Source organism: Psilocybe cubensis, chromosome 10 (assembly GCF_017499595.1).
Source record: "Psilocybe cubensis strain MGC-MH-2018 chromosome 10, whole genome shotgun sequence".
Classification (NCBI taxonomy): domain Eukaryota; kingdom Fungi; phylum Basidiomycota; class Agaricomycetes; order Agaricales; family Agrocybaceae; genus Psilocybe; species Psilocybe cubensis.
The window spans coordinates 1,559,779-1,583,847 of NC_063008.1; the positions used below are offsets into that span (position 1 = coordinate 1,559,779).

A 24,069-nucleotide genomic window follows, 5' to 3' on the forward strand; every position below is an offset into this window, starting at 1 on the left:
AAAGAAAACTTTCATACTTGATGTCCTCTTGTTATAAGCTACGCCCGCACGGAAAAGCCATGTGGAAGAGAAGAGGCACTATGCCAATTCGCATGTTGCACGCATGGAGTTGGGTCACCCCACCTCCAATTCGTAGGTTCTAATCTCCGTAAAGTATGATAATTCACATAAATAGGTTAGATAGTTTGTTCTGCACGTCAAAATGTTGAAGAAGGCCTTCGATTTGCTGGCATTTACGTGTTCGACCGTCGACAGTGGGAGTAGCGGTGTGCGATATAAATGTATCTGCAGAGATATGACAAATATAGATAGATGAGCGGCTCGGTGACTACCAGCGAAGAGGTGTAAGGCAAAGTCTGTAGGTGGGCGCGGGAAGAGAAAACCTCAAAAGGGGCCGCCGCGTCGCGATCGTCATGGCACGTGCTATTCTCAATCGGCCCGCCATAATTACGCTCTATTTTTAGAACAGCTGGGGTCAGGCATCTGTCATGAACGTCGGCTTCGGATGAGGCTATTTTTTCTGCACCTTGTTACAGCATTATTGGTTAAATGAGGAACCTTATCTCAGTGGTACGGGTCGGTAAAAAGACATCTACATCTATCCATGCATCCTAGAACTAGAAAGCGACATTACTCGGTTTTCATCACACACGTGCCGTTTCCTACTAATTAAACATACCGGTCTGCTTCAAAGTCAGCAATACACACGGCTAGATCTACGCGACTGATTGGATGCACTATATCTCAGTAGAAGTATGCCGAAAAATTGAATGTGGAAGCTATGGCTTACCCAGCAAAATTGAGTCTTCAAGGTCACTTGAACCAATAAAAATTAAAACACGACTGTGACATATCCAAATCCGCGGTAGATAAAGGTGTAGACACTAGTTGCATGGTACTGAGGAGTTTTACGGAGGATGGTTCCAAGCTACTGAAACTTTCTAACCTGCAACACGTTCTATCCTGAGTTAGCGATGCATAGAATGTGCAGGGAGCCAAACGCATATCAATGAAATTAATCTCAATGCTACATTATAGGCGGAAGGAACAGTACATGTATTCAGTCCATCGAGGCCTAGACATGTTTTAAAGGGGGAATTGCTGCAAAAGCATTCAGCTAACCTGCCCACTGGCGAACACAACGCGAACGTGCACCTTCTTAGGTTGCCATTTCCGGTAATGGGCCAAATAAACAACGGCCCTTGGCTCTGAGTCTTTGACTCTTGAACCCATCTCCACTTCAATTCCCAGAGCGTACTCAAAAAAAAAAGAAGCATCGAATGGATCTATATATTTCTTCAAAGCTTCGCATACCTCTAAAACTCCTTCTTGACTTCCCCTTGTCATTCCGTGCTCACAAAACAACATATATGCGCGTCGAATGGACTTTTTCATCATTTTTCGAGGACTCGACACGATCGGTTTATCAACGTTGGATGCGCTTTGCACAAGGCACCACAACTTCATAGCGGCGACTTGATCTGCTCATCTCTACGTGGTTTGCCTCATCCGGTTTGCAGGGGCATGTCCATCCCGTCATAATCACATTGGGGAGCCAAGAGCGCATCCCACAGGACCCGTCTCTGACGTCCTTGGCAAAGGATTGCTATTGACTCCACTGCATGGATATTTGACGAACGTGTTCAAACGGCTTTGTAGAAAAGAATTGGGTCGTAGTCCTTTCTCTCCAGTTACGCAAGTTCCCCGCAGTCCCAACTCAACTCAACTCAACTCCCTTGTTGCAGTCGCCTCCGCCTAGTTCCTTACAATGGGTAGAGTGAGCGAAATCTGGTATTGTGCGTGTTCTTTCCCCGCGTCAATTCGGATATACTTACATTGGAGTGTTTAGCCTACACGGCTGAGCAGAAGCGCAACATGTGAGTTACCTCCCCAACTTTGTTTCTGATGTCATTGCTCATACATCATTGCAGTGGCTTCTACGTTGCTGGAATCATGATGTACAAGTTCGGCCTTGAGTTTTTCAACGGCTCGATCACGACTCTAGCAACGGATCGCTTCAAGGCCACGAACGCTTTCACCAAATGTACATTATATCCTGTATCTAATTGTGACGTACCCTGAACTAATCATATTTCATTATCAGTGGGTGCTGCTCAGGGTGTCAACCAAGCAGCCCAGTGCGTCGGTGCGATTCTCATCGCACCCCTAATCAGGAGATGGCCCACCCGTTCCGTCCTTGCTGGCGCCATTTTCTTCTTCGGTCTGATGACGGCTATTCTCCTCATCGTCGATGCATCTACCGGTGTGTATCTCTCTAAAATCTAAGACGCGATGTTAACTTATGCGCATCACAGGCGGTAAAATCAAACCAGATGGTGCCAAGACCCCTGTCTATGGAGACTGGCACCCCAACTTGGTATGTGGAAAGGCATTTATGCGCATTATCCTAGCATTTATCCGCATTTCATTAGATCTTTGTCATTTGGACTCTTTCAGGTGTATGTTACGGTATGGTTGAACTCATCCGCCGTGTCATGTGAGTGTTATGAATTGTATCGCGAGCAGTAGACGTTAATATTTTTTGACTGAAGCCCTGCAGACATTGTCGGTGGAAATGCCGGAAAGCTGCGTCGAATGGATGCCGTTGTGGTAAGTCTTGGTGAAAATTACTTTCTTGTAACGCAAATTGATTCAAGGGTTTCGCAGCATATATTCTATGAAGTTGCTGGAACATCTGGCGCCTTTTCTTCATCTTCGGCAATCAGTCGGTTTGGAAACAATTATAGCTTTTTCATGACTCCTGGTACGTTAATGGTAGGACTATGCTCTTGACAGTAGACTGACTAATTTGATTTTTCTGCCCCTAGTGTTCTTCGCGCTTGCAGGAGTACGCATATATTCATGTTTTAATCCGGCCTTGGAATTAATTTTTGAATCCCTAGACTCTCTGGATTTTCGTCAGTACGCTGAGTTTCAAAAGCAGTGAAGCCATTCAGGAAGAGCTTGAACAAGCTGGTCTCGCCGAGGTCGACAACAAGAAGGCCCGTTCAAACAATTATTTGGTTCAAGTTGGATATGGTGCAATTGCATTCGGAGAGTCGATCTATGTTGGCTCGAAGATTGTTTTAACGAACAGGCGCTTCATCTGTGAGTGTCAATATGGAGCGCCTGTAATCATTATACTAAATCGAGCCGTTGTAATACACAGGGCTCCTTCCTTCATAGTATGTTCAAACCTAACCGTCTTGCACCTCGACCATATACTGATCTTGATGAAGTGCGATTGCTCTCTATATGCACAGATTCTTGGAGAACTCGCTCGCACCTGCCTTTGCCAAACGAATTCTTGGCACCTCTGCTTGGAGTCAGATCATCGTTGGTGGCTCAAATTTCGGAGAGCTCCTCGGTGCCTTTGCCGTTCTCATTCTTTCTGACCTTGTAACCACCCCTGTAAGTATTTCTGTCGAACGCAAACTGGCGCTTCAATTGCTCAATTTGCTTTTAGCTTCCTTGGTTGCGCCTCGATGCTCTTCTCGTAAGTCTTCAAACAGTTTCAATCACGCTACAAACTCTTATGTATGCGTGACTTCAGTTGAACATCGTCTGGATTCTGCCGGTCTTTGCCAAGTCTGCCACCAAAGATGTCTCTGTGGCATGGAAAATTGCAGGATGCTTCATTCCTATCTCTTGGGTGTGTAACTTCGAATTACTAGCATTTTAGAACGCCGCTTATAGCCTTTACAGGGATGGGCAGCTGGCGACGTCTCTCTTGCCGCATACATTCAGTCCACCTTGTCATCTGATCCTAAATTCCGTGGGTTTATGAATGCGCTTCGCTATACGACTTTTATTAAATTAAAGCCTTCTGTTTATTTAGGTCACGCAAATGTCTCTGCTCTCGGAGCAGTTATGGCGTTCTTGTACTCGACATACATCGTCCTTAATGCCGTTTTCAGCTCTGTGCTCGGCAAGGTCTTCGATAGAGACTTTTCAAAAAATGGAAACATCCTACATTCGCTCAAAACAGTGGGAGGGTAAATAATATTGTGACCTTCTGATGACAAGGAATTGTGCTGATTTTTGTTATCATCCAGTGTACACTTCTCCGTTGCGTGCGCAGTCATCCTTCTATCTACGCTTATACCCAAAGGAGCCTTTGCGCTGAACCCCAAGACTCTCGGCTCTCCAAGCGCTCCAGAACAGGAGCAAACAAACTCAGAAAGCGAGGATGGAGAAGATATGAAGAAGAGCGTCCCTGCTGACTTGGAGACTCTGGAGAAATCTAGATCATAAGAATACCCATCTCTCCTATCTCCCAGGGTGTATATGACTTATTGTATCATTTTGGAAAAATATGACCACACGGATAATGCGAATTAATTCCCTATTGTCTACTTCGCTACCTAACTACCTGTCTTTGACTCATATTCTTTGTATTTTATCATATTTTTAGACTGGAATATGACTATTGGATTCAATATTTGTGGAAGCGACTTCGTTTTATTGATTGATTGCCCTAAGAAATTGAGATAAGAGAATATATTTTAATGTTTAATAGTACAGCTTTTACCTGTACGTATTTTATGGCAAAAAGGCTGTATCTCCTGCCATGCTCATTGGTGACAAGTGCTGTGAATGAGGCGTGGGATTATGAAGTGCACATTAATCTATTGTTAGCACATCAAGCTATTTATAGAACTACATACACGAACACTGATTTTTTTTGCAAGTTGGAGCCTGATATCTAAAAATTTGACATTTTGACTCGTTTTAATTCAGTTCCGAGCTGAGTTCCACTTGCATATAAGATGGGAGTCCGATGAAGGAGGAAGCAAGTTACATAACATCGCGGGGGTTTGACGCTGTTAGCCTGTTCCTTAATAACAAACATAACATGTAGATGCCGATGGGCCTGGTCATCGTGATCTTCTCTTGTCCGTCTTTACCCTGCGATTGCTGCCGAGAGGTCTTCCGTGCTATTCGCAGAACAACTCGTGTTCAACACGACTGGACCACCTTTTGTTAAATGATTTAATAGTAAATTTATCAACGATGGAGTATTGTAATACAGCTTTTAGCACAATGCATTTGGTTTCCATCTACTCCAGACTCTGTCTAGCTTCACATATTTTTGGAATCTGTGGCGTTGTACGAGTTGTGGCGCCTCGTGGCCTCGGTAGTTATAGTGGGAGACAGATCGTTGATCTTATCTAAGGGAGGGACAGTCCTCCATCAATATTACCACACAATGCACCTTCACAATGACTCTCTCGCTTGCCTTTCTCCGGATTTCGGGATATGCACACGTTTATTTTTAAATAATTGACAGATGAGATGGGTGCTTTCATTCAAATCTTCCCTCATTGTGTTTCCCTTCCTCTTTTCCCATCGTGCTACCTCCGCCTCCGCCTCCCGCCCTCCCGCCCCTCCCACTTCCCCACCTCTCTCGGTTCTATTCCTCGCATCCTGTATCAGCGCTAGGCTGTAAGTGGGCTGCAAACAATAAACATGAATACGACGGCTACGAACTCGACTTTGACGACTTCGGGATACAATATCTCCGCTGACCACCTGCACTCGACTTTGGGAGCAGCCTTCTTCGGATTTTCTGCCGGAGCCATGTCGGTTCTCCTTGCTATCCATCTACTATCAGCTTTAACACAGTGTCCTAGATTGTTTGGAATTACTATCAGACAGGCGTATCAGTACTACGCAACATCTGGTACTCAGGATGGAATCCAGCGGAAATTGATTGTACGCATGCCTCTGTGTTCGCTCTGTCTGATATCCGCGTCTGCTAACGTCGGTGCTGTGATTGTCAGATTGCACTTACATGGCAAGTCGTCTTTTGCATCTGAAGCTGCGTCTGCGTCTGATAAGACTGTTTCTTCAAGTCTACTGGACACACTTCATTTCGTATTCTCAATGTATCTGGTGTATAACCTGATACTTCAATTTGTGGGCTTTGCTGGAAGTGCTTCGAAAGTCTTATGGTGTGTTGGAGCATTTTGTTACTTTGCATTATAATCCAGCGATTCTGAATGTTCACGTGTAGGAGTTTGAAGGTACATCACGGCTTCCGTTCCCCGTCTGAACCTCCCACCCACCCACAAACCGCATACATCAAGTTACTGAAATGCGTATCATACACAGGCACTCGGATCCATCCAGGTGGTCCTGATCATCTTCGTCCAAGGGTAAGCCCATTCACCCATTAGCCCCCTTCACCCCCGCGCCCCGCGCACTCTCCGGCGTGCCTTCGGTATTCTTCATCGTCCGGCCTACGTTGGGCATAAGCGACTAAAACTGACGAACACGTTCCTCACCCTGTCCATTCCATCTCATCAGCTACTACCTCTCGCAGATATGGCGCCGTAAGCAACCACCCTCCATCCATTTTCCACGCCGTTTCATGTTCTCATCAACGGTCTCTTAATTAATTTTTAAAGTCTCGAGCAACATTTTGTTGGCTGACCGGTTCTCCCGCGCTATCCATGTACGTTATATGTTTCGTTGCTTGTAGTTTGAACGTGTTGCGGTGGACTGACGGATGCTCGGATGTAGGTCTTTGTTATACTCATAGCTATTCTTGCTCTGGGTGAGTCTGGCTCTATTGCTCCAAGCGATCCGATGCGGATGCGGATGCGGATGCGCACAACCTCCACTGGCGCGCGTGGAGCTTTGAACCGTCACACTGCGCGCGCGCGCTGCCTGCCATCCGTCGAAACACGCTGATAACGATCTTTCTTTCTTTCTGTTTTTGTTTTTTTTTTTTACAAATTTAGCTGTGGCGATCAGTGAGTCGCTTTATCTACGCGTAGTATCCCGCAGGAAACGCGATCATACTGACTTTTCTTTTTTCTCTTTTGCGTTTTCGTTCCAGTTTTCATGATACAACTGTACATACCATCCCACCTCTACTTCCACTCCAACACCACCACTGATACCCGTTTTCCAGACAGACCATCCAGCAGATATCGAGTTTCAGCTCTGGATTCGAGGTACATTTCTTTCCTCCAAATTCCTCCATCCATCCTTACGTTGGCGTTTACGGTTTATCCATTTATAGTATGTCGTATACCTCGGATTCGGCGCAACGGCTTTCATCGACTGTGCAATCGCCGCCGCCATGTGTCTGATACTGCACAAAAGCTCTGCGGGCGTCGGTGAGAGGTACGTACCACTCCACCACTGGGCATGAACACCCGTCGAAAAAATCAAATTAAACCAAACTGATGATCATGATACTCGTATTTCACATTTTTCTATTTCATAGGAGTGAAAGCGTTCTCGAAAGCATCATCCAATATTTCATCGGCTCAGGATTGACCACAAGGTAAGTTACATACATAAACTTCCAACCATAAAATTCCTTCGAAATCCAATTCCTGACGACAATCCTTTTTCTATTTCTATAAATACAGCTTCGCCGCGATTTTATGCATAAGTCTGGCAAGTACCACATCCACATTCTACATCTTGACAAGCGAACGGTGAATTAACCTTCATATCAAACAATACAGTTCGTCGCTCAACCCGATACACTGCTCTACCTAGGCATGGAATTCTCCGTCACACGACGTTGGTGTTAATCTTCTCTTGCTTTATCGCTCAACAATCTAATCTAAACTTTTCTTTTTTTTATGTTTATGTCTTATCTAGTATATGCCAACTCGGTTTTAGCCATGTAAGCAGACAATGTCATTTCGAGTTGGTCCATCTTTATTCTTTTTCTGACAAAATTAATCTACGCAGGTTCAATGCGCGCCGTAGAAACAATGAAAGGATGAACAAAACCATCGAACTCAAATTCCCGAGCGCTGTCTTATTCGGAGAACCAGGAACAATGTCCCACACGGAATCTCTCATTTCCGATCCCTTCTCACCTGGACAGGAGACAAAATACTCAAAGTGTAATCAGCGCTGTCATGATGAAGATTACTCCGATTTGAAAGGTATGCAGTCGTGATTCCTTTCAAGTGCGCTACGCCGTCAATATCAAACTCATATTGCCGCTAATAGGTCATCATGAAAAACGCATCAGTGTATCTTCGAGAGGCTATACTGTGTAGCCACAAAACTCTAATGACCACCAAAAAGACATGATTAGACGGACAGTGTAACGCCAGTGTATTGTACACCAGAAAGCTTCCGATTAATAGGCGACCTTTCAAACATGTTAATTTCTTGCACAATGGAGATGAAAGTTAATTAACAGGCAGAGCAAAACAGTTTCGACAGGTGTACATGTAGCAATTCAGCAATCGACATTTGTCCATGAGCAATGTTTTTTAAAGTTCGACAACCAGCAATAGACTTCATACCGAACGCACTGTTTTTAACGACCGCCGAGATTACGAAGCATCACATCGTGCAATGCACATTCATGGTCCTTTGAGCAGCAAAAATGAGATGTGGCATGTCGGACAGAAACGATACACAAATACCTGATCCAACGACCATGTGAAGCATCCACCCATCCCCGATTTCTTGGCAAACAAAGTCTTGCTGGCGATGCTAGAAGGATCATCATAACTGACAACAGTAGTTCGACTGACATTGAAAAGATACTAATAAAGCGTCAACTTTCACATAATTCTCATGATATCGACGAAAAGGTCTCGAACCGGAGTATCGCTGCAGTCATCCCATCCTGGAAAACCGGAATGTGTCAATTAGGCGCCTATCATCAATGTTTGGCAGACTTTACCCATTGTATATCCGTTAGCGGCAACATAGTGCTCCCCTCTCTTTTCCAAAGCTCCAGCCTCAACCAACTGGCAGAACGCAATTTGTTGCCCCCACAGCTTGCTAAGGTCGCCTGCAGCACCTGACAACGATATCGGGCGCTTTGATTTCGGGTGGGCAACATTTAGTATCCGTCCAGACGGAGCAAAGCTGCCAGAAAGCTTCTTGTCTGTGCTCTTTGAGACATATCCATACAATGGGAGTCCAAGGAGAAGCTTGGAAGCAGGCATCCCTGCCCGAGTCCACTGTTTGAAAGCAGCCTCAGCTGTTGCTTGTGGCTGACGACTCGTTCCACATGCATCGCCTTGATACAATGAGATAAGAAATAACGTCGATCTTTAATAACTCACTTAGTGGGGCATTGGGACCAGGGTGAGATGAGGAGGTGAAAACGTCGTAATTCCTATGACCAAATTATCAATGGAATTGCAATTATCAGGTTGTAAAGACACTAACATGATGTTCACGAAGCTCATATACTTTGCGTACTCTTCGACGTTTGTGAGAGGTAAGCCTTTAGGTCCTAGCCACGGAAGCTGGGTTACTGCCGCAGATATAATTCTCGAATTTCCTTTACAAGATCAGGTCAAAATACAAGTCTCGGAAAGAGAAAGGGAAGCTTGCCAATGGCGCTGCGAAGCGCTTTGAAAAAGGACAAAAGGTTTGCAGCGTCTTCGGGTGAATGAGGGTTACCAGACCCTGGTGAATTTGGATACTCCTTAGGTTCAAAGTATACATAAGCCGCTTTCTGAAGCACAAAGTGCATTAAACATTTACCCAGTCAATATCAATTCCTACATTGGAGGCAATGTTAGTATCAGTCTTTTCATTGCTAAAACATGCCTACCATCCAGACCATACGATTCAATCGTGTCGCAAAGAGTTTTCACAAATTTAGTGCGACTGGCTTCGGTGGACATAACTTGACTGTACCAATGACAACCACCCCAGCCACCTTATATGGCGCATACATTCCAGTGAAAACGTAAGTTTTTTGAGAAAATGTCCACATACCAACAGAAAGAACTATCTTGGTCGGATGACCGCTTCTTCGGACGCAGGAAACAAGGTTTTTCAAAGATTCCTGAGCGCCACTGTCCCAGTTTATACCAGCCTCTCCGTTCGGAGTAGCGAATGCTGTAGAATATTTCGTCAAATACTTTTCATCAGCAACTCTATGCACTTACCAAAGAAAAGGACATCGAACTTGGAAAAGTCGATCTTGTGCGGCGGGCTGGAATCAGACGCCCAAGATGGATAATAAGCAGCAGCGATAGGCTTAGTCGTCCTTTCTGGCTCATTTTTGAGGATTTCCTTGGGCATCAAAGTCCCTTTGAAGGACATCTCAGGTAATCCTGCTTTGGGCCAGAAGCAGGATTCATTCATCACAAGGTCGCTGGCTCCAATAAACGCCAGAAAGGTCGCGGAAGAGCGAGCATCCAAACGATGAAGCAAGTGGGTCAGAAACATTTGCAGTCCTCTCTTTCTTTCTTCGATCAGCTGGTTGTCGACCCATGCCGAGGGTAAGAACGAAGTGGCAAAAACATGTTTTGGTGGTAATGGAAAAGGAACTTCGAGGGCTTCCTTTAATGTTACAAACTATACAAGCAAGTTAGAGCGCATATATGCACATAAATATCGGAATTACCTCAGAATAACGGCGAAGGACTTCATATTGATTCCCATTCTCGCGTATCACATTGATGATGTACACGACGTGAGGTTGGGGGAACGATGAAGTGGTATGGTTGTAGATGAACAGTGAGTCAATAGCAGAAGACATCGAAGTAATTGGGAAAGAGGTGAATAAAGAATATGGATTAGACTCGAGATTTATAGGCCACACAGTTTGTATGCCTTTGTACAAATGTCATTCAAAAAAAGAAGCTTCTTTTCCGAATTTGGACGTTGTGTAACCTCGACCAGCCCAGGTCCATCAATATAATATATATCCTATTAGAAGTCGGTAGTAAGTCGTACAAAAGGTCGTAAAGGTCGTAAACTATACATCGTAAAAAAGACACGCGCGATATGCAATTATTTACCCATCGCTGCTCGAATCACATCTTGCAAAGAAGTTCCATCATCCTGTAGCCATGAGTGTTGCAATGAGCATGGTGAAGAAACTGGAACGTTTCAGTAACTTGCCTGATCAAGGGACCAAGTGCAGCAACCTGCGAGGTCATTCTCCTGCGCAAACTTTACTTTGGCGGCAAGAGATCGAGTATCTTGGGACAGGGTTAGCTCTAATCCAATGTAAAACGAAGATCCAATCTTACTATCAAAAGTAATCAAGGTCTTCTTCTCAACGTTAAAAATGTACTGCAGGACGTTGTCAATTTATCTGCCAAACAATATCGAAACTATTTAGCTTACAGGGGTAGAGCTTGGATCATCCCAACCTGCAGCAGGATGATCAGTAACAAAGCGAGTATACATGAGGAACAATACTTACCCATAGTAAATCCATCCCCGTGGCCATAATTCCCATCGAATCTTTTCACAAGCGCACCCGAGGCAACGATGTCCTTGAACGCAATGGGTTTGCCCCACCAAGCAGACAATGCTCCTCTCGAATTGGGTTTCTTTCCGAGATCCTTGACATAGACAGCCTTATGAGCACCTTTGAAGGTGTGGCTAGCGAACGACAGAATGTGATCAGTTGGAGTAGGAGGCGTGCCTCCGTTCAGAGCTGTTTTCTTGCTTTTGAATACATGGCCAAACAATGGTAAACCAAGTAAAATCTGATGTCGTCTGTTGAGCGAAGGTGATGGCGCAAAAAGAAGAAACGAACCTGTCCGCTTGGGAAGCCAGCCGTTTTCCAACGAAGAAGAGCCGCTTCCGCCGTGGTCTGTACTCTCCTCTGGTTCTTGATAGCGTGACCTATGGATGATAGACAATTAATGGGATAAGTGAGTTGGGTAAAGAGAAAAATGCCTACCTAACGGTGCATTAGGTCCTGGAGCAGACGTACCCCATACGCTATAGTTCCTATAGAAAATGCAAGGGTATTCAAGATTAGCCCTTAAAAAAAAATTTAATCTTACATGATGTTGATATAGGTCAAACTCTCTGCATAAGCCGAAACATCGTTGAGGGTCGTTCCATCTGCGCCTGCCCAAGGGGCGTGTTGAACGGCAGCAGAAATGATTTTCGCAGGACCTGAAGAACATATACAATTGCAAGTCAAATTCATATTCTTGAAACAATGCTTTAAACACTAACCCAATGCGGAACGGAGAGATTGAATCAACAGCAAGAAATTTGCGGCGTCATGAGCAGAGTACGGATTTCCTGCCCCTTTAGCGTTGGGGAATTCCTAACGAAATTATCATACAATTAGCTCTCATAATCCAACAAATTGCCTAGAGGAGAAACATACCCAATCAAGATCAATACCTACAGATAAGTCAATAAATTGTCTTTTATGATGAAAAAGAGAACAGACCGTCTAGTTCGTATGTGTTTACAACGTTTTGGATCGTTTGCACAAAAGTCATTCGGTTGTTGGCCGAAGCGCAAAGATGACTGAACCATTGACTTCCATTCCAACCACCTATATAATTCGAGAATGCGGTCAGGAAATTGACTATGTCGTCAAAACCGAATGATACTTACCGATGGACAAAGCTATCTTAGTACCGAAACCGCTAGCCTTCGCACAGGCAATCAGGCGCTTCAGAAGAGCCAAAGTATCACGCGCCCAGTCAAGTGTCGACGAGGCGTTAGGTGTGGCGAAACCTATATTCAGACAAAAGGAAAAATTGTCAAGTTGGCACTGTCAGTTAAGCAACATGTACTTACCAAAGAAGATGATATCGAACTTGGAATAATCCAAGCTCTCGGGAGGAAGCGTTCCAGCGCACCACTCAGGATAGTAAGCTGCAGATACAAGCTTCTTCTTCGGTGGTTCCTCCTGAACAGGTACTTGTTCCTCTTCGTGGTCGTCCTCTACCAATGACAGAGATTGGACCTGATCACGGAGAGAAAAAAATGCCGAAACATCCTTTCTGGTCAGTGTCGAAGGAAGAACGTCTTCAACATCGATATTCTCATCGGGCTTCAGCGCATCGCGTTCAAGGAACCCTTTAATGATCGGAGTGTCCCTGAACTCGGGTGACCATAACAAGGCTGCGAGATATTTGGCTAGGCCAACCTTGCGCTCCGCGATCAACGCGTCGTCGAGCCACCCAGAAGGAAAAATAGCAGTGAGGATCGCGTGCTTGGATGGTAGCGAGAAACCATCTTTCAGAGCAGCTGGAGAATGAACGGAAATTTAGAAGACTTTTATGTCAGGACAAAAGCTAGAAGAAATCGTACCATGAAGCGCTACAAACTGCACATTCCATGAGATCAGACCAGATGAAATATTGCGAAGCACGTACCTCTGAATAGCGTCGATGTATAACAATCTTCGTCGTTCCCGTTGTGATCTCAACGACATAGACGACGTGCGGGTACGGCTTCGAGGTTGTCGTGTGCTTGTTGATAACCACAGAAACACCCATGATGATAGACGCCTCGGAGCGAGAAACCAGGAGAATAAGGTTGAAAACGCAGCATAACGATTATAAGAGCATCTCGAGCCTCCAACGCTGCCCTCGAGTCCCCGGCAGCACATAACCAGCCTTCTCACTGCAGAGCATCGTGTCTCACAGGGCCCTCCGCCGATTTCCCATTCTGGCCTACACACAGGCGTTGGCGCTAATTTTGTTTGCGAGGGTGAGACCACTGTGGTTGAGTCCTGGGCAGGCGAACCCAGGTCGCGAAAAAATTGTCATGATTTGGAGAGGGACGCTACTAGCCACCATGTCTGACAATGTTCACAGAAGAAAGCGACCAAAGCAAGAAATCCAGGTTCCGAAGGGGGTCGTTGTTAACAAGGTAGCTATTGACATGAATGTTTGAGAAAATCAGTGACGCGACTTGGACGCGACCCTCGCGTGCGTCGCTAAATTCGCGAGCACCCCATTTATGGTAATTTACTTTTTCGAAAAAATATGAGTAAGAACAAATAATCACATTCAATCAGGTTCTGAGGGCAAACAAAAGTACTACTATACTCTATCGGTACGAGAGGATATAGCGCTACGTATATACAGAAATATATTATACATCAAAAAAACGAGGTCCATCATAATCATTACACAGTCACGAACAAATCCAGGGGCCATCGAGGCCATATTGCCAGACCGGCTGACATACAAGTGCTCGGTGTAGTCCAAAGAGATGCGGACATTTACTTTCCGAGACCTTTGCGAATGGCGTTGTGCAAGGTAATTCCGTCATCCTAAAGTTGAAACGCACAAGTTAATACGCGAGGGGAAAATGAATAAATGAAACGCCAAACCTGATCAAGGGACCAAGTTGCACATCCAGCCATGTTGCTCGAAACAACGAGCTTGGCTTTGTCGGTAAGAGACCAGGTATCTAACGCGAAAGGCATCGTTAATATGCTTTGTTTGAGACGGAACTGGGGATAACTCACCGTCGTAAGTAACAACCGTGCTTTGGTCCTTGTTGAAAAGGTACTAAAAAGGAAGAATTTAGCACCTAAATAATCAGCTGAACAGGTTAAATTGAACGCACAGGCGTGTTGCTGCAATTATCCCAACCTGAGAGGGAAAAATTAGCTCTTTTTGGTGCCCAAAGGCGTTCGAGAAGAGTAACACATACCCATTGTAAATCCACCCGCTTGTCCATAATTTCCATCAGACCTCTTGACAAGAGCGCCGGCCCCGACGATATCTTTGAACGCGATTTGTTTGCCCCAATATCCGGTCAGATTGGCAGCAGCGTTGATTGTGGGCGCGTCGGCCTCGGGATTGGTAACTTGGAGAGTCGTATTTGGGTGTGCGCCATTCAAAAATTCTGTTACCTCGACCTTGCCATCAGAACCTTTAGTCTCTGTCTTCTGAAGGAGCAACATCTCAGGGGTAGGCACTGAGCTGCCTGTCAAGACAGTCTTGGTACTCTTCGAAACGTATCCATAAAGCGCACATCCAAGGATGAGCTAACAATAAATGTACACAGATTATAGTCAGAAAGAAATATTGTAGGCAGGCTCGATAATTAGACTTACTTTGTTGCCTGGGAACTTAGCAGCAGTCCATTGCTTATACGCGGCTTGTGCGCTTGCCTGAGGTTGCCAGGAAGTTCCGCACAAATTACCTGCGAGCGTTCAAGATTCAATGCCATCCATCTAGAATATTCAATTGAACGTACCATAAGGTGAGTTGGGACCAGGAGTAGCAGAGGCCCCCCAAACATCGTAGTTCCTGGAGAAGAAATTAGGAATGCGTTGAAAACATACAAAAAGTCCGGGAAACAAACATGATTATGACGTAATCCATCTCGGCCGCAAATGCGGAGACATCGGTGAGCGGTTTACCGTTGGATCCCAACCAGGGCATGTGGGATACAGCAGCAGAGATGATCTTGCATGGACCTGAGAGGGCGAGGAGATGAGCGATAAATTTGGGGGTATGGTTTGAAAAGACATCATCGTACCAAGAGAGATCCTCAACAGCTTGATTAGACTGAGGAGGTTGGCTGTGTCAGCGGCAGAGTAGGGTTGGCCAGCTCCTGGAGAATTCGGGAATTCCCAGTCAAGATCAACACCTAGAGACGACGAGAATTGTCAGGGCAGATCAAAAAATGCACGAGATGTACAAACCATCGAGGTTATAAGTGTTGATGGCAGCAGCAATCGAATTTGCAAACTTGGTTCGGTTTGCAGAGGTCGAGCAGGCCTGGCTGAAGTATTGGCAACCACCCCACCCACCTGAAATGGTTGAATTATCAGAACAATATTTAAACAAATCTGTCGTCATTGATTGACGTACCGATAGAGATGAGGACGCGGGTGCCATGTCCACTGGTACGAGCTCCAGTAACCAGGCGCTTCAATAGTGCAGTGTTGCTGATATCAAGAGTATTAGACGAGGTCGGGACACCAAACGCTAGAAAAAAATGTTAGGTTCTCCACGAATAAAAGATGAAACAGAAGACAAAAGCTAACCGTAGAAGAGTAGATCGAACTTGGAGTAGTCGATACTCTCAGGAGGGCGAGCGCTACCGCCCCAATAAGTATAATAGGCACCAGCAATCTTGCTTGCGTTCGCATTTGCGGTCGAGAGTGTTGCCTCGCTAGGCTCTCCAGCTGCAATTTGCATTGCCTCTTTCCTGGTGAGAGTGGATGGCAAAGCGTCCTCGGGGTCGAACTTCATATCGCGCTCGATAGTTTGAGCAGAGAGGAACTCGTACAGAAGGGACTTGTCCTTGAATCTAGGGGTAGAGAGCAAGTCGACTAAGTACTCGGCGAGCCCGACTTTGCGTTCCGCGATGAGCTCATCATCAACCCATGCAGAGGGGATGAAAGTGGTTGCCAAAAGGCGCTTAGGAGGAAGGGTATAGGGGTCCTTTAGGGCCTCTGTAGTGCGATCAGCTTTGCATGGAGAGTGTAAAAGCGATGATTATACTTGCCATGGAGTGTCACAAACTGAGATAAATGACGAGACAGGTTCAGCAACTAAACAAAGGAATAAATAGGGAAAAAACCGACCTCAGAATAGCGTCTATGCGCAATCAATTCTTTACCATCAACTTTGGCGTTGATAGTGTAGATAATATGAGGGCGAGGCTTAGAAGCGGTGGTGTGAGTGGAGATGGTAACAGTAGGCATCATTGCAAGAAAAAAGAAGGGCAGTAGCAGGTACCCTACCTCGACTGGATTGGATTGTTAAATACGACACAAATATTTCCATTCATGCGTTACCAGGCCACTGAGCCCCAGATGATGACAGAGGTGGAGGAGTTGAAGCCACTCTGGGCTGTCTCACAAACAAGAATGCCTGCATCCGCGATAGTTCCACTTGTCAAGGAGACAGGGTGCCTGGAACGCGACTGAAAAAAAATTGAAAACAGGGGTGCTACTCAAGACGCTTGAGCGTCTTGGGATGCATATTGAACAGTAAATGTGCAAGAGTCTGTACATACAGCAACTGGAGACGTGAATTGAACCCTTCCAAGTTTCTGTATCCTGGACGAATTCTCTTGAGCAGGCTTGTCGAGTTGGTGCAACCATCTCAGCTGGATAGGCACGCGGAACCAATCTGTGGCGGCTCCAGGAGCCAGCACCCGACCAGAGAGAATATTAGCAAGCACGTACGCACAACAGTGTACCTGTTGTGGCTTCTCAGACATCCAAGGAGGTTCGGGAGCGCCGAAAGAAGGCTTGTCATAGCTTGTCATTCAACAGGTATGATGCGCAGCGGATATGTACCAAGCGGTAGAAAAGATCACATAGATCAGCCAGGCGCATATTTGGAGATGATACAGACATCAGTGACTATCTTTGAAGTCCGAGCTAGTCCGAGCGAAATAGTTTCAATGACTCGTTTTCCACTGAAATAGACCAGTGAATTTGTCGCTCTTGTTGGCTCCTTGAAGAGCGTGCACTGCTGGCACGTCAATTTTGCCTTCCGTTGTCGATTACAGCCTGCAAGATAACAAAAGGTGTATTCGTAATGGTCTGAGGTAGAGATTGCGAAGCATAATTGGCCTGGACTGTGGAAGAAAGAAGGAGGCGTGCCGCTGCCCCTGTGTTCGGATGTTTTTCCGGTTTTCCAAGTGACGTGCCGGCCAATTCCAGGATCGACGAAATGAATACGATGATGCGGGATGCCCATTTAAACCTTTACGACAGTAACTCAAATTTACGACAATGTTCGAAACACGGCAGATGAGAGATTCATTGACGTATTTCTATATAATGCACCGTATTCGTGCTGCCCTCTCTCTGCCTTCCCGGTCTAGTTTAGTGGGGTCTTCCTCCCTACTCAATTTTGGAACACTTTGAAGCTAGTCGAGCTTCTATGGCATGCTTTTCTCTTTCCCAACAGTTCCGCAAGGTTTCTCCATGGCAGGATGCCCCTAGCGACGTCCTCATCGAAATTTTTCGCGAATGCATCGAGCCGTTGAAGTATGAGCAGCCCAACACCACCGTAGCCCCGATGCTCCTCTGCCAAGTTTGCTCTTACTGGCGATATGTCGCATTGGGTGCCCCACAGCTCTGGGATTCGCTTTATCACACTTGTAAAATTATCCCTCCGAAGGAACACACAGAATCCAGTGTGCTGAAAAACTGTATTCGTGCAAAAGATGTCCGCTTTTTGCAATGGTGGTGCAAGAACCTTGGGACGAAGAGTTCCCAGCTACGTCTCCGGCTGGACTGGTCTCATGTTGCCCGTAAATCCAAACACCCGGAGCTTGGTGTTAACGAAGACAGTGATCAAGCTCCGCATCCGGAAGAGCAATGTCAACTGTTCGAATCCCTCATCTCATCTGCAAAATATCTCGACTTGGATCCCTCCTATGTTACCGTTTTATCAAACTGGACATCCTTGCGCCCTTTCAGCTTCCCTAACCTCAACACGCTCGTCATGCGCCACGATACATGTACTACCAGAAGGCAAGGAACACTATATAGAGGCGTTCTAGCCGTGCCGATGAATGCAGCGCACACACGTCCTATCCAGCAGTTGTATCTCGAAGCATTCAGATTCCCGGACAGCAAGTCCCTTGCTGCATTCAACTGGATCCATTTGACCCACGCGAGTCTGCTGCACATACACATCCCTCTTCCAGTGTGGCACCACCTTATTCGGTGTCTAACAAGTATGCAGAGCGGCTTTTTCCAAATCTGCTCATTCGAAATGCCCAATGCAAATACGCACTTCATGAACTCCAGAAACGATGACGGCTACAGTCACCCTCCTATGGCCATCCTACCTTTTCTGCACACCCTCCATCTCTCCTTGCCACCACACCGCATATTGACCTCCCAAATCCTACTCGCCCTATCCTTACCGTCTCTCCGGCATCTCCGCCTCTCAAGTCTCGGCCTTTCCCTGTCATCTCTGCACGCAATCCTCTCCTCCACCCCCTCACTCACACAGTTACAGCTCTGTGGCAGCATCCCTTTCTGTTGGACCTCACATACCATTTCCATCCCACCCGCCATCCCGCCACACCCAACCCAAAGCGCCTGCACACCACTCACCGAGATCCTACCCAACCTCACTCACCTACTCCTAGACGGCAGCATGCAAAACAACCACATGGTTTTATCTTGGGTATGTGCTGTGCTCTCTTCGCCGTGGCTGCAATTGCCCATGCGGGGCGGCCACTACCAACGCCACCATTCACATTTGGATTCATCCGCTACATTCGCTGCTGCCACTTCCACGGAGAGCGACGCCACCAATGCAAAACGCAGGGGTATCACCCACCTGCATCTTGCTATCTCCAACCCATCTGATACCATTCCCGATGGCGATGACACCAACATCTCCGCCCAACAGCAATTTCCGTTGACATTATACAATTCCTCCAGCACGCACAATGAATGGATGCCCTCACACCTCTTTTCCATGGAACGCTCGAATTACGTGATGCAGAAGCTAAAGAGTATTGTCGCAAAATGCGACTTGGATCCAACTGTGGAAGTTGTCATTCGCGGACCGGATGCTCCAAAGCTGTGGTCAGGAAACCTCATTAACGAAGACGAAAACCCCGCCTTCGAGGTTTCAGGGTTCTTCCCACTGAATTGACTTAGCTTAGAAACATGACGATGGATGTCGTAACTTACACCTGTCTATGCCTTTAATTTGCTTTACGACATTCAATTAATCACACACTCATACATTCATTTCGTTTTTTGTTTCATTACTCTTCATTTTTTGCTTGGGAGAAAAGTTAGAGGACAAAAAATGCTGGCTAAGTATGTGTCGTGGCACCAAGAGGAAACAGAAAGCAAAGTGATGCACAGAAAAGAAAAAAGCTACATTCTAGATTTCCCATCTTCCTCATCAATACAGTTACAAAAGGCACAATCCAATACCCAGACGTTTACTTCAACTGAGAAAGCAAAATAATTCCGTTAACAAACTAACTTCAGAGCAAAGATTTTACCAAAAAGACTCACGTTCTTGCCATCAACCCACTTCTTGCCATCGATTTCGAGATCCCAGGCAAGGGCAGCCTCGAAGAAGGCCTTGTCAGCAGGGGAGTTTTTCACGTCGAGCTTGGTGTACGAGTAGGACTCGTAATCGGGAGCAACGTTGATGACAGGGATGATGTCCTGTCCACGAGCGATGATGATGCCAGAGATGGCAGAGTCGCCAGTGGTACCAAGAACACCGAGGGATCCGAAGACATACTTGCGGGAAGCCTCGAGGCGGTTGAAGAAGCCGCCAATCTGGTTGGAAGACATGAAAGTCTGGGTCAGTTCATCGTTGTACTTGAAGTCAACCCTCCAGACTGAGAAACCATCGTAGTCGAAGCTACACGCAGAGAAATGAGAACATGAGGATCGGCAGACACAGCTAATAACGAAATTCTTACTTCTCGTAGAACCATTCGATAGAACCACCGGCACCGCGGGTTTCCTTGTTGGAGTACGCGCGTTTCCAGTCCTCAAGGTTGAAGGAAGACTTAGGGAGGTCGTCAAGGGGGTTCTTGACTTTGGGTTCGGCTGGGACAAGATTGTCATCCTCATCATCGTCCTCTTTGGCCTTTGGCTTCTTCTCAGCCTTGGGAGCAGGAGCAGCAGCAGGCTTGGCCTCTTTCTTTTCCTTAGCGGGAGGAGTGAATTGGATGGCCTTGTCAACGTAACTGGTCTCGCCGAAGACAGCCTTAAGTTTGGGCTGGTTGACGATGGTCTCGAGATGGCGGATAAGGTTAGGGAGTTTGGCGCGAAGGGCAGCATCAATGGTGATTCCAACGGCTTTTTGAACGAGGCCAGCAACGGTAAGGTCAGCAAGGGTAATGCGTTCACCAACAAAGAAGGTACGGGTGGCAAGATGGGCTTCGAGGGTGTTCAAGGTGCGAGTTTGGCGTTCAACAAGGGTGGTATGGGTCTGGGATTTTAGTCAAATTTTGGACGAAACAGAAGAGAAAAAAAATGATGCTTACAGCCTTGTTGTAAGGGTAGAGGCCGACGCAAAGGCCACGGATGAGATCGGTGAAAGTATCGACCTCAGCTTCCGTCAAGTGAATCCATTGGTCGACGAGAGCGGCATCCTCAGGGGATCCTCCGAGCAGTCCAGAGTTGGGGGCAACACTGGCAACTGGAGACAAGAGATAAGTTAGCAAGAAATATATTAAATCAACGTAAATCGAATTCAGGAAAAGTATCTTTGTAGGTAAGGACGCATATAACAGCACACGTCAATGTCTCGATATCAACGAAAGATTCCCTGAAGTTGTTGCGATCGATAAGATAAGGACACTCACGGTAACGAGCAATAACGGTGCCCTCGAAGAGCTTGAAGCCGTTGGCGCTTTCCCAGGCAGGAATCTTGCCATGAGGGAACTTGGACAAGAACTCAGGCTTCTTGTTGTCAACCATGTGCTCATAGGCAGCAGGGAGGGCGATCTCAACACCGCTCAAGGCAGCGACGGCCTTGATCTAGAGTTTACAGCAAGAATTCATTAAGCACCCGATATTAAGTCTTAATGAAAGTATAACGTACGATCTTGCCCTTCGCCTGGTAATCGGTGGTCCACAAAGTTCCAGCTGGTGCCATTTTTTAGTATTGAGAGTGGGTAGATGGTAAAGATGAGGAAACGAGATAACTTTGCAATTTTTTCGTCGACTCAATCGGTGATCTCTGATCAGGTCCATCACGTGTTTCTTCAGGGTCGGTTTTTAGCCGACCAGCTTGCAGTGATCTATCGTCCATGTGCGGCAAACAATTTTCGTAGCACAGCGTGGAATAATCTCGAATCCTGTCAGCGCATGGGAGCATATGCAACCATTTGAATCTTATGCAGTTATAGCATCCAAAATACTTAAGAGCCGACAATCTGGCATGCGCATTGATGATGGTAGAAAGAATATATCAACAAGTACATGTAAAGTGGTTTATTGTGTATAGATAGACACGCCATGACGTTGGTGAAAAAGGTAGGACTCACCTAATATACCCGAGGTCTTTGAACAAGCTGAAGTGCCTGCCAGAGAAAACAATCAGCAATCACGCGACGAGAGACACCATAAAAGAGGGATATCAGATTTTCGAAATCTCGACAGAAACATTAAGACAGGGATAACTGAAAATATACGTCTCATCTTTTTTGACACCTCCGTCCAGGGATGTCCAGAAGAAAAAAAAATTGAACTCACATATTTGCCGATACCCGTGCCAAATATCAAACATATTTGAGGGAGGACTGAATGCGCCTGAAAAAACTTGATTAGCCAAAGATATCGATAAGGGTTTGAAAATGTGAAAGAAATCAGATTTCAAAGGTCTCGACATAACGGTGTTAAGACAGGGATAACTGAAAGGTAAATGTCTCTTCTTGTAGAAAAGCCATGCCACGGGAACAATGCAGCAGGACGAACAAAAATGCAGTTACGATTGCTCACCAGTCAAAACCTAATTCTGATAAAGAAGACCCAGCACATTCGTGTAGTAGATGAGAATGGGATACGAAACGGTTGCCCAAGTGTTAGAACCTGATGTATGTGGAAAGTTGGTCAGAATTTGATTCGAATGCGTAAAGTGGGACAACAATTAGAAAGGGATCAGATTGATTTTCTTCTCATAGGTTTGTTGGGGCGTTACTCCCTCCTCAATGAGCTGGGTTATCGAGCATTACGCTCTTTTTCATCGCGTCGAGTCCGTTGGCCGAAGAAAGAAATATGACCGCAAAAAGGATACTAACCTGACTACACATCTTCAACACTTCCCTCAACAAAACTATCCATCTGCAGTGTCAGAAAGGCTTGTCCATGAAGTCCGGCTACGGTGTCCACGCAAAGAGCAAGAGCGAGTTGGGTGGTTCTAAAAATTGCAAAAAATGAGATTTTTTCAACGGCCAACGTGAGTGTTTAGGGTAGGCTCATCAAAGCATCACTGGCTTTACGCGTTTACTTGTTCGAATCAATTTTTGGCTCTGTTTTCTTCCTCCGTTTCCAATGCTTTTCTCATAGTCCCATACCAATTGGTATCTCGACTGACTGGTGCAATTTTTACCCTGCTCGGAATTTATTATGGACTAATTGATGAACAACTTCCTTGAAAAGTTGTAATCTAGCTATCGTAATTAATACATTGCTAATGAATCCTCTTTGCATGGCGTACATATCTCATCCCAGGAAGTCTGTTTCTCCTTTCTTGATGAAAGCGTCCAAACCTTCTTCGATTGGTGTATCTCCTCCTACAAAGTCGATTGCCAGACCAGCTGCGTCTTCTCGATCAGCGAGAAGCGCGAGAACTTTGGCCACATCGTCGCGCTTGTAGGAAATATCACTGTTAATAGCCAGCTTGAAGTGGGTGTCCTTCTTATACTTACAGATATGTGATTGCTCAAATGTGCCCTCCCGATGGAAGCTGTCCCTTTGCCGGGATTGTTGCTCAGAGTTCCAGGGCGGAGGATAGTCCACTTGAAAGCAGTGCGTTTTGTCAAATTTTTGTCCGCCTCATACTTCCAGTGCACGTATGTCTTGAGAGCCTCTCTATATTTCTTAGAGCGGGCAATATCATCTTCATTCTGCCGTTCGAATTGTTAGCTCGTCGGTTCAAGGAATAATAGATGTTCTCACGTAATGGGCAGGAATCTTCTCTGGGTCCCGAATGTCGATGGCTGATACGAGGATCAACCTAGGCTTAGCGCTGCTTACCCCTTCGATAGCGTCAAAGACCTTGACGGCGCCTTCATAGTCGACCTTTTTCGTCCTTTCTTCTCCGCCTTTGCCACCCGCTCCAGCTGAGAAGTAAACAACATCTTGGCCTGTAAAGGCTTTTGTGAAATCAGAAACCGGAGAATCCTCCAGAGAAAGGACCAGAGGTGTTGCAGATACATCCATGATATCATTATTCTGTGAGGCATCTCTGATTATGGATGTGACGGATTTTGTCGCCGAAAGTAGTTTGGCGAGCCGCAAAGAGACCTATGAGAACATCATCTCAATTTGTCTGGACGCATATGCCAATTGAAAAAGTTTGAGTAAATATACATACATTTCCATGTCCGCCAACAATTATAACCTTTTTTGACATTGTAGTATGAGGAGAACGTATGAGGAGGTTCATGGGGTGTGAGTTTGCCAGAAATGCCCCTAATGAGTTGTGTCAATGATGTCACCGGGTCACATCATGTGAAGATAAGATTATCTTGGAAACGCGATCACGTTGGACTGGCGGAACTTTTCAGTCTCGACCACAACAATAGCGTACCACCCAGCCGCTCAGGCATGGTCATTTCTTCTGTCGATTGGGCTATCTTAAAACTTTTTCTCGGTTCAAAGGTCCTGTTACTGACGTTCTCCTGATGTTTGCATCGGGCCTG

General features: G+C 45.9%; 7 protein-coding genes across 7 annotated transcripts; 3 read left to right on the top strand and 4 right to left on the bottom strand.

Moving 5' to 3' along the window:
* Positions 1-1,768: 1,768 nt before the first annotated feature.
* On the top strand, positions 1,769-4,254 carry JR316_0010758 (uncharacterized protein; the record flags this gene model as incomplete). The annotated part of the gene is made up of 17 exons (XM_047896422.1): positions 1,769-1,796; positions 1,850-1,877; positions 1,932-2,044; positions 2,105-2,263; positions 2,316-2,377; positions 2,433-2,497; positions 2,553-2,610; positions 2,668-2,764; positions 2,829-2,848; positions 2,904-3,108; positions 3,170-3,185; positions 3,240-3,411; positions 3,467-3,496; positions 3,554-3,652; positions 3,706-3,775; positions 3,839-3,995; positions 4,056-4,254. 17 exons carry the CDS (start codon positions 1,769-1,771, stop codon positions 4,252-4,254), a joined length of 1,578 nt encoding a protein of 525 aa, XP_047744467.1.
* Positions 4,255-5,469: 1,215 nt separating this feature from the next.
* Positions 5,470-8,033, top strand: JR316_0010759 (uncharacterized protein; the record flags this gene model as incomplete). The annotated part of the gene is made up of 12 exons (XM_047896423.1): positions 5,470-5,582; positions 5,634-5,954; positions 6,180-6,335; positions 6,747-6,758; positions 6,920-6,962; positions 7,031-7,134; positions 7,285-7,297; positions 7,386-7,454; positions 7,485-7,542; positions 7,624-7,648; positions 7,717-7,916; positions 7,984-8,033. The coding sequence occupies 12 exons, from the start codon at positions 5,470-5,472 to the stop codon at positions 8,031-8,033; spliced, it is 1,164 nt and encodes a 387-aa protein (XP_047744468.1).
* Positions 8,034-8,636: 603 nt separating this feature from the next.
* JR316_0010760 (Acidic mammalian chitinase) lies at positions 8,637-13,217 on the bottom strand (the record flags this gene model as incomplete). Its single annotated transcript, XM_047896424.1, has 21 exons — positions 8,637-9,013; positions 9,060-9,112; positions 9,166-9,280; positions 9,724-9,846; positions 9,897-10,308; positions 10,358-10,566; positions 10,755-10,835; positions 10,884-10,937; positions 10,989-11,031; positions 11,086-11,111; positions 11,165-11,453; positions 11,504-11,592; positions 11,651-11,700; positions 11,757-11,871; positions 11,935-12,028; positions 12,092-12,108; positions 12,158-12,265; positions 12,328-12,450; positions 12,514-12,966; positions 13,030-13,045; positions 13,095-13,217. 21 exons carry the CDS (start codon positions 13,215-13,217, stop codon positions 8,637-8,639), a joined length of 2,970 nt encoding a protein of 989 aa, XP_047744469.1.
* A 731-nt stretch (positions 13,218-13,948) lies between these two features.
* JR316_0010761 (Chitinase A1) lies at positions 13,949-16,396 on the bottom strand (the record flags this gene model as incomplete). The annotated part of the gene is made up of 13 exons (XM_047896425.1): positions 13,949-13,999; positions 14,060-14,139; positions 14,198-14,240; positions 14,299-14,324; positions 14,386-14,722; positions 14,792-14,880; positions 14,935-14,987; positions 15,043-15,157; positions 15,220-15,330; positions 15,386-15,493; positions 15,555-15,671; positions 15,731-16,141; positions 16,270-16,396. The coding sequence occupies 13 exons, from the start codon at positions 16,394-16,396 to the stop codon at positions 13,949-13,951; spliced, it is 1,668 nt and encodes a 555-aa protein (XP_047744470.1).
* A 1,189-nt stretch (positions 16,397-17,585) lies between these two features.
* JR316_0010762 (uncharacterized protein) lies at positions 17,586-19,322 on the top strand (the record flags this gene model as incomplete). The annotated part of the gene is made up of 1 exon (XM_047896426.1): positions 17,586-19,322. The coding sequence occupies one exon, from the start codon at positions 17,586-17,588 to the stop codon at positions 19,320-19,322; it is 1,737 nt and encodes a 578-aa protein (XP_047744471.1).
* Positions 19,323-19,620: 298 nt separating this feature from the next.
* Positions 19,621-21,299, bottom strand: JR316_0010763 (Elongation factor 1-gamma; the record flags this gene model as incomplete). The annotated part of the gene is made up of 6 exons (XM_047896427.1): positions 19,621-19,629; positions 19,697-20,054; positions 20,116-20,630; positions 20,686-20,840; positions 21,007-21,181; positions 21,246-21,299. The coding sequence occupies 6 exons, from the start codon at positions 21,297-21,299 to the stop codon at positions 19,621-19,623; spliced, it is 1,266 nt and encodes a 421-aa protein (XP_047744472.1).
* A 1,568-nt stretch (positions 21,300-22,867) lies between these two features.
* On the bottom strand, positions 22,868-23,780 carry JR316_0010764 (UPF0659 protein; the record flags this gene model as incomplete). Its single annotated transcript, XM_047896428.1, is given in 4 exon segments — positions 22,868-23,062; positions 23,074-23,271; positions 23,324-23,671; positions 23,742-23,780. 4 exon segments carry the CDS (start codon positions 23,778-23,780, stop codon positions 22,868-22,870), a joined length of 780 nt encoding a protein of 259 aa, XP_047744473.1.
* Between the last annotated feature and the right edge of the window lie 289 nt (positions 23,781-24,069).